At 36.0% G+C, this 10,000-nt stretch overlaps 1 protein-coding gene across 1 annotated transcript in view; it reads right to left on the reverse strand.

Moving 5' to 3' along the window:
* The window catches only part of SFRP4 (secreted frizzled related protein 4), a 195,637-nt gene that overhangs the window by 181,228 nt on the left and 4,409 nt on the right, over positions 1 to 10,000 (reverse strand). The window contains exon 4 of the mRNA XM_044065016.1: positions 2,039 to 2,237. Within this exon, the coding sequence (XP_043920951.1) occupies positions 2,039 to 2,237 (199 nt within the window). The remainder of the gene's footprint in view (positions 1 to 2,038; positions 2,238 to 10,000) is intronic.

The following is a 10,000-nucleotide window of genomic DNA, read 5'->3' on the forward strand; positions in this document are numbered from 1 at the left end:
TAGTGAAGGTTAACCGAGATGCTGAAATCTATGCTTGTAAAAGATGCATTGGTAGGCTTGTACAGTAAAATGTGCAATATATAGGGGAATACATCTCCAATCTGTAATAACATCACTATATAATATACATGCAGTCTCAAACAATGACCCTAACCATATGCTCTGTTTTTGCAATGTAACGGTCATTAATTCACCTTCATAAGGCCTGCCACTTTCCTTACCTAGTCACTGTGCAGGATTTGGATGTAGATTGAAAGACAGACCTCCTCAACAAAAAAAAAAAAAAAAAAAAAAAAAAAGCAGCTAATTAATCTTAACAGTCCTTACTCTGGATAGTGTAGTGTGGATAATGAAGATCATATCAGTAGCTGCCACTTAGTAGGAAATTCACCAGTAAATGGAAAACATTATATACACTTTCTTCATTCAAATCTTTCTACTTATCCTAATTTTGTTTCTTATTTCTATGTTCCTTATGCCAGCCCAGTAACCTAACTTTCAATTGACACATATGGGGGTGCACAGATTTGATCGAATGTCTCAGTCAGCAGCTGTCCAAGATATCATCAATGGAACATCGAGGAAAAAGAAGAATATGCTGAAATAATCACCCCGGCACACCACCAACAGGAACTAAAACAGGCAATACAATGATTAAATAAATTATAATGCATTGCTACCTATGCCTATCTAGTAAATAAATAAATACCTGTCTCTCTCAAGCATAAAATCAAAGTCCAGCAAAAAATGTAGGCCCCTGTCACGACACTTCAATCATTATATCAAATGGGTGCATGCCTCTAAGTAATGGTATAATAAAAAATAGAGAGAGATTTGGAGGATTCAAACTTGTAACCCTGGCTCTAAAGTCTGTGACTGTGTCTACAACACCAACAAACAGCTTAACAACAGAAGCTGCACAAGTCTTCCTTAACCTACAATAGCACAGACTCTCTGGTGCCACCACTACTGTCTTTTCAGAAATAAATGTTGATGTTCCACTGATAATGACTTGAACGGTCACGTTGTAGAATGTTTGAAATTATTTGTAAGCTTATCTACAGTTTGACCTCCCATTGGTTGTCTGGAAGTTAGGAAGTTTAATTTTCCCGGTAATATGACACGTATATCTGAACACTTAAAGAACATTTTTCTAAGCAATTATTTTGTATGTGTGTGTGTATACATACATATATATATATATATATATATATATATATATATATATATATATATATATATATATATATGTATAAGACACACGACTGATAAAGCATGCGAAGCAGGATCAGTTCATGTCTGTGCACTGAAAAGAAACAATCCAAAAAGCAGGCTGAATCAGAAAAAGCCAGCTAATGGCTTGTTGTTAGTAACACTAGCTGGAATTAGGTAGTTAACACCAAAAGAAAAGTTCACTGTTACAGGACCAAACAGCTGTGCCACCTTGGAGAGAAACACCATATTATTACTACCTATGTTAGTACTAGGTAGACTGAATAGACACTTGTAACTATGGAACAATAGATATAATTCTGATGCACCCCATATTTTCTCTCCAGTTAAATATTGTCATTCTTAGGTTTGCACTAACTGCAGGGTAAGATGATTGCTTCAGCTTACAGTGACACCTCCTAATGCATTTTTCTGTAATGTCTCACCAGATGCTGAAGATGCTGAAACATACACAGACATTTTAAGATTTCTGGTTTCATAGCATTTACTTCGCTCTTAAGTCTAGTTTCCTGGTTCTGGGTTCTGAAACACCCATGTCACAATGACACCTGAGGCATGTATCACACCCACATGAGAAGCATTATAATTTTAGCCAAGTACCTGACTGGATATTCAGAGTACCAGGAGAGAAGCATAGCTCCCCAGTATACAGCTTACTGATTGTTGCTAATCACAGATAGTTCAAGCAAATTAAAAAAAGGAATCAGCTTAAAAAACAAGTTATTCTTAATGTAAATTCTATTTAGTATAAAGTACATTTCCTTTTAAACAGAAACATGCACTGGCTTATTTTTGTCCTACTTACTGTGACCGTGACTCATAGCACATGATCAGCACATCCTGGTTGAGAGCAATCTCAGGACATTGACAGGAGGAGTTTGTAATTAGAGGTACTAAAGAATATGGAATGGGTATTGAGGACTTGAGAGTCTGTTTCACCTCTACCATAGTTGTTACTTCATTGCAGCCACTTTTTTGTACCTCTTTAACTTTAGCATGAATAACTGCAAAGAAAGAAAAATTAAAATATATATGAACATCTAAGAGCAATACATTCTTTTGGTCAAAAATAAATAAATAAAATAAAAATAAAAACAAGGTAAGCTGTGCTGTACGCCTGAAGAAAAGCCTTCACTAATGCAAAAGATGAAGTAGTAAATGTACTGGACAAGCAGAAGGTTATTGAAAATTTTACAGAACAAACTGGAATAATTAAAAAATGCACTAAGGAATGACAAATTGATTTATAACCGTGGTCACTAATGCAGTTAATTAATTCTTGACTACAGTGTTTTTTAATAAATGGTGTGATGACTTTGTAAAATGTGATGCATGTACCATTTTGTCTTAAATTTCCCTGAATACTTTGCTACAGATGTTTTGTATTTTGTACATGTGTATACAGTGAACATTTTCTTGTTATATAGATTCACAACAAATTATGTAACTGCTCAAAAGTACTCTGCCCATATGTGCTATGTTTAATATCTGTTAAGATTTCTTGCTTCCCTGTCTGATAATCACTTGCTTAATCCACCCATAATCACAGCCCATAGCTTTGAACTTCATTCCTTGCAATGGTGGTATATTCAAATAACCCAACACCTTTTCAGTGAAAAAATATATCCTGTTAACCTTTACCCAACACTTTATGTCATCTGACATTCTACAGAAATGGCAGCAACTGCCAGTCATTTACCCAGTAGATGCACAGTAAGAGACAGCAGTTCATATTTGTTCACATTAATACTTCCTAGCCCTTCCTATCATACAGAGGGGGGCAATATGGGCATCTGAGATGTCTTAGTTTTACAAGAGCACTGAATGATCAGTAATTTCAAGCACTGTTCCTTAGGGCAATTAGAGAGCAATTGCTAGAAACCATGGTCATGTACATTGCAGGCATTGTCTAGAAGGCATTATGAAATCACTGCTATACATGCCAGAGAGGCTGAAATGTTAGAAAGGAGAAGATAAACATTAGGCTTCCATAGTATATTATACTGACGTGTTTGGAAAAGGAACTCGTGAGTAAAGGTGTAACATTACTTTTGAACTTGACCATTACCCACTCCTTTCCACTGAACATGTGGCTGAATTGCTTATTCAACATTTTGAAGATGGGTGACGTACATTCCTGTAACTGCTTCATGCAATACAACACAGAGCTGCAGCCTGTCACAAACGTGGTTTTGAGTCCTTTTCAAAAATGCTAATTTAAGGCCTTTTGGCTGTTTGTTAATAAAATTACTGCTATGGTTCAACAAACCTCAGGGTATTGCTTCCCATGATGACCTTCCTCCAAAATTTCTATATGTTGCAGCAGATTATTTTGGAAATGCATGATTTAGCTATGTATTTAATTTATTTGCCTTTGATTGTCTCCACATTACATACATTTGCATGAGCAAAGAGTAAATATGCACTACATAACACTTAGGATTATATATTGTACACACGTGATCACTGTGTCACATATATTGCATAGTAATTCCAGCATGCTAAGCTCACACACATCTGTAGAATATAGTATTTACAGCATATTAAGCTCACACACATCAGCAGAACATTCAGCAATATTTTACAGTGTAGGTATATAGTCACATTGTAATTTTAGCACATAGACAGCAAGTAAGATTTATGCAAACTCACTTGAAGCCTGAAATTATTTAAGTAAACTTATGAGAACTTTGTCATGTCTGCTTGATATCACTGCATGAGATGAGGAGAACACTTAGTAATGCAGTTGGTACAAAGGCAGAACTATTTATTGATAGGTATGATTTAATTGAAATTTCTTCAAATTATTGATAGGTTAAGCTGGGACGATGTAGTGGTGCAGTTGTAGAGTTGTCGCCTCACAGCAAAAGGTTCTCTGGTTCAATTCTCAGCTGGGGTGCTTTCTGTGTGGAGTGTGGGTTTCCTCCAGCCGCTCTGGTTTCCTCCCACATTACAAAGACATGTATGGATCATTTCTCCCCAGGCCTCTGCTGAAAATTGTTTTAGTTCCAAGTCAGGCTTTCCCAGTTAAAAAATAATAAATAAATAAGGGAACTTAGTAATGGGCTTATTACAAGTACGGGATAATTTTGTTGAGAGGTATCTCTATAATGAGGTTTTAAACTATAGATGACATGAGATGAGTTGAAATATTTCTGCTATTTACTGGAAGCCAGTCCCATAGTTTAGCAACATATACAAAATATATACAGTCTCCATTATGTTTTTTTAGATTTCTGAGTGCGTTAGGAGTTGGCTTAGTGAGCTCAGTCTCCGTGGGGAGCGTACCCATTTAATAACTGGCCGTTGGCGGGGCATCTGTCGGGGGTACAGGTGATGGTGTAGGCAGTGAGTGTGAGTGTAGACTAGTAGAGTACAGTAAATAGCTCTGAAAGGGTAAAGGTCCAAAGTGACATACAGTGATGGGTTCAGTTAGTCTGGTTACTTGCAAACTTTGCAGTTTTACCATTTTCTTGTATGGCATCTAAGGTCAGAAGTTTAAGGCAATGACCCATTGACAAACTTCATGCTATAGCTATTGATTTGATTTCTTCAATATTTACTTGTGCATTGCGCATGTGTTGGCAGGTTTCTTAATCAAGCATGACTACTGGGCTGAGTCTGCAAACACCCAATTTTGCCTTGCTTTTAGCTTGTTAACAAACGAATAAAATAAAAACAAATTCTCAACAGCAACATCATACTATACAAATACTGTGTGGCATAGGTCTCAACTTCTCTACTCCAGAATCATAGACAAATGCCCCAAATCGGGGATAATTAAGTATTACTTTAATTCACTTAGAAAGTTGATATAAAAAAAAACAGGGTTTACATCAGTGTATGTTTTCCAAAAAACAAAATCCTCACTGATTTATCAGAAAATCAGTTTTTATGATGGATAGGGCAAAAATATGAAGCTAAATTAGAGTCATGACCACCTGGTCAACTCCAAAAAATAGAAATGTATGCTCAGGGTTTTCAACAATATGTTTCACTAGGGCATTCCTCATACTTTTATGTCTTATATCCAAAAGGTGCTCATCCATTCTGTCTCTAAAACGCCTCTGTGTTTTACCAACATAAAATTTAGAACATAAATTGCACTGGTCTACATAAACAATACCCCTTGTGTTACAACTGCAATAGCTTCAAAATCCAACAGAACTGGACAAGTACTTCTGGACTGGCATTTTTAACCAACTATGCAATGAAACTAATACGTGTAGACCTCAAAGCACTCCTGCATGCAACCTGCTTGTCATTACTTTTAAATCAGGGTCTTTATGTTTTTTATAGCTATGTCAGATCATCTATGGTTAAGACTAATCAGTTGCTCAAAAATGCAATACACAGCAAACGGATACAGAACATCTAAGATGAGAATTTCCTTCACCCAAACTACTTTCTTGTTAAATTGTCTGTTCATTGTCCTAACTAATCTCATTCAGCATGGCATTGATAAAACCGTCTTAATATTTGTCACAGGCAGGCAGCTCTTATGTTGCAAATGTTTTTCCCCTGACAATGATGCAGACATTCCAGGCCTGAGTAGTGGTGCCAGTGTAAGATGAAACAACAAATATTCTACTTTCCTGTGCTGGGTGAATGGTGTTGAACTTTCCAGAGCATGATCATCCTGTAATGGAGACCTGGCCTTAACCTCAAGCACATGCGCAAATCAAGTAATGTTTTCATTAAACTGTATACATATGCAAGTTATACAACCCTGGCTGTACTATAGCACAGCCTAACCAGGAAAGTAGGCCATTCAAGAAAAATGGAGCCTCTCCCTGCTAGATGAAGCTCACCTAATTATTATCACCCTCTACCACCTACATATAAAAAATACTATCAGTAAGGTAAAAGATCCTCATGTAGTGACAGAGGGGATAAATTTCAGCAGCATGGGGAAGGGATTAAAGAATTACTGGCAGCCATAACAAATTAAATGGTGGTGAATACAGGAAAGTTAAGAAAACTATTTGTCAGGGATTCAGCCCTATAGGTTCAGCTACTGTATTAGTTCAAAAGGATGCGTAATGCATATTTAACAAAACTCAAACAAGGTTTTACAGTTCTGTTTTTAGCATAGAAACTATTATATCACAAATGAATCCCAATCTTTTCTGACATACTGGCATAGCTTAATCATGCTATAGAATATTACATTGCTATATACCGGATATACAACTCAGGAAATTCCACCTTTCTAAAATGCACTAAGTACTACTTACTAGCTATTCCTGCCCCATTGTCACATGTCCTGTCCTTTTCCTTTCTCCATACCTCTATTCTCCTCTTTCCTACCTACACCTCCTACCCTCAGGAGTAGTGTGACCTCCTAAATCCACCCATCCTCAACTAAATATGACTCTGTTATTCTATTTCTTGCTCCCTTCATTTCTTTGTTAATAATTGTTTCTAGAAGCCATTATAATACCGTGTGTCACATACTGAATAATCCTTGAACCAATAAGCTTTTCAGGACTGACATATTACACCTAGCGATTACTACTAGTCTTTCTGCCATCTCTACACTGGTTACTGAATTTTCAAGTCTGCTCTTCTTACAAATCCTGAATCCTTTCCCTCTCTGTAATTTTATCTCATCTTCTACTTCAACATTCTGTATGATACCACCCCCTACCCATATACCACTCAACTGTCCAGATTTTCACAGAATGCCAGATTTTTCCATCATATTTTGGTCTGTGCTTCATAAAATTTTCTTTTTCTAGCCAATCTTTGAGAAATCATTGAGTACTGAAGTCAGAAAATATTGACAGATATTTCAGTTTCAGACTTCATACCCTTCAGAAAAGTCGTGCTAATGCAAAATCTGTTATCCTATCAACTTTCTACATTTTTAAGAGCAATATTTAAAAAGTGTCCCTATTTCTCAACCTTTGTCACCCCATTGTCTATAACTTTGTCCAGATTTCTTGCTCAAAGAGGTAGAGAGGTACGACTACCCATCCTAACTTTAGGACAGCGATTTTTTTCCCACTTAAACCTCAGTGTATGCAAATACTCTGGCCTTCCCTTTCATATTGTCTTTTCTATCTCATCTCATGCAACAATGCATATTTTTTTTTTGCCCAGTCAATATGTTTTGCTCCCAGCCTATCACATTTTCTGTGTTGCTGCTGCTTCTTCAGCTTTCAGGTTTGAAACTAACTCCTAATATTACCCTACTCTACCACATGCAGATTGAGTGTGCATGTTTGTATGTGTGTTTCATATTTAATGTTTTCTCTTATTTATATATTATGAAACAAACAGAGTATGATGATAGATAAAGGTGAGATGGTTGCATGCTCTGCTTATTTTAATTGAATAAGCCCTGAATGTCCTACTTGCCAAGGCGATTATCTCTCCAGCCAGCTAAAGTCCTTGTTAGGGCTGTCATATGCCTGTTTCATGCATTCTTACATTCACTTACTATTTCTTTCCATAGTACCTCTTTTTGAAGGTAGCACCAATTAGCTACCAGACTTTCTGTGAAAGAGTTCCTAATAGCTCCCCAGTGAGTTGTCTCTATTATATGCTCACCCTATTCTCATACACAGCCTGTTTGAAATACAGTAACCACTTGGAGTCTGTATTGTTTCTATCATGCCCTTTCACCCCTTCCTGCTTGATTTTCCAAAGATTACATATGCCTTCCATTTTAACCTTTTGTGACAGGCTTTGTCACTGTAATCTGAATTGCCTAGATTTGCTCTGTGCTGTTATTCTGATGAGATTTCCAGAAGGGCATGCTATACTCTGGAATTGGCCATACTAAATGTCCATAAACAAAGGTAATAACTTTAATTTTCTGCTAACTGTACTTCTTCCAAAACATCCCATTATTGTGCCCATCACCTGTCCTGTCCACTTTCTCACACTTATTATGGTACAAGAGAAATAATACTTCTTTTAACACTCTCCTAAATATTTTTTTTTAAACAAGGAGCATTCTAAGACTTACATGTAATATCATCTGTGGTCTGTAATCTAGATTTGAGCAATAGTGTGCTGTTTTATACACTTCTTACATCTTTCCTATGTGTCTGGTGCCCAGTTGTACTGTTCACACCATCATCTATTTATGCCATATCTCTTGTCTTTGTTTCTATTCCACCCATTGTATCAAATTCAATACATAATGTAGAGTTACAAGCAAAAAGAAACTGACGTACCGTTTAGACATTGTTAGAGGACTGGGGACTATGGCACTTAGACTGACTTCTAATTTTGGTTTTAGAGTTACTGTTCAACAGCTACTAGGTTCAAGGAAATTAAAATGCTGGGTTACTGCATATGCTGAGTTTTGCATTATGCTGCATTTTTGTGAAATTAGAGATATTTCCCCCTCCTAGGCCTTACCAGATGATCATATCCAGTTAAGAACATAACTAAACATTCTTTAAACCTTCCAGTTAAAACACCTTTCCATTTAAACTCACACTAAAGATTTAATGACTATGCATTAATGAATGTCCACAATGTGTGCTTTGAAGTGGCACTAATTGTGAATAGCTCATCTTAGATTCTGCTTGCAGGATTCTGCAAATCTGCCTACAGCACATTCAAATATTTCTAGAGCAGCTCATAGTATAAATTCTCTCTTATTTCTGAATGGGCACATGAAAAATAACACTGGCTCTAACAGACTCAAAGATACTCAAAAGACTGAACATGTCACATATTTTGTGGCATGTACTCTAGACTTCAGTGTAGGAGGCTGTTTTATAGAAAATGATGATGCTATCTCAATGCTACTTAAGCACAGAGCAAGTAGAAAAGAAAAAGAAAAAACATTTTGAAGTAGTCATTAGTTGTATTTTTTAGTCAAATAGTAGATTTTGTTTATAATGGTGCTTACAAGACTGCCATAACCATTAGCAGTTTCACCAAAATCACTGTGTCATAAACACTATCATTTCACTGTTTATAATGTTGCAAATGAACAAAATGGCAACCAATATATAACTCATTGTTTACAGCAGAGACTTTGTAATCAGTAATGTCAAAATGTTGCTTATATTAAGAGAATAAAAATAGAGTTCAGATGAACTAAAAGGAAACTTTATTTAGTTACTATAGTGAAAATAAGCACCTTTGTCTGCCAAACTGCTTTTAAAAGCTGTAGATGTCATGCCAGAGTGGAGGAAATATAAATGGGAGAAATCTTGTTTTGGTAAGAAATACTGTTTTATTTATGAGCTTGTGAATTTGGCACATGGTCATTTTTTTCCATTTCCTATTCTAAATTATATTGCCATAGAAGTAGAATATTTGGAATTCTACTATTATTCATAAATGCAAATTACCTTCTTCAATATGTAATATGCGTTTATAATATTTTATAAATGTGTGTCAGACAGGGCCAGAAGCTTATATTTAAAGTGTAGCACAAGTCCATTACTTAAAATTTGTATTTCTGCAACTCTCAGCATGCACCGTTTGGATACATAGTGCAAATTACTTTCAGTACTTCTTTGCTGAATGACTAAAACATTAGTGAATCAAAAATTCTGTGGGATATTAGCAGCAATGTAATGACTGAGGTCTAAGTTCCCATTCCTGTTCAGTTTGTTAAGTCATGTGTGGGAAGGAAGGGGTATCTCAGTGGATAGTGCAGCACTGCAACTCATTAAAAAATACTTAAGTACAACTAGAATTTTTTTAATACAACAGACCAAGTTCTTAAGAAAATAGTATCAGGCAAAACATTTGACAGCATGTATGTATGCACATGCGCACACATATAGTACTT

Source organism: Protopterus annectens, chromosome 3.part0 (genome assembly GCF_019279795.1).
Source record: "Protopterus annectens isolate FY-2018-M chromosome 3.part0, PAN1.0, whole genome shotgun sequence".
NCBI classification, from domain to species: Eukaryota; Metazoa; Chordata; order Ceratodontiformes; family Protopteridae; genus Protopterus; species Protopterus annectens.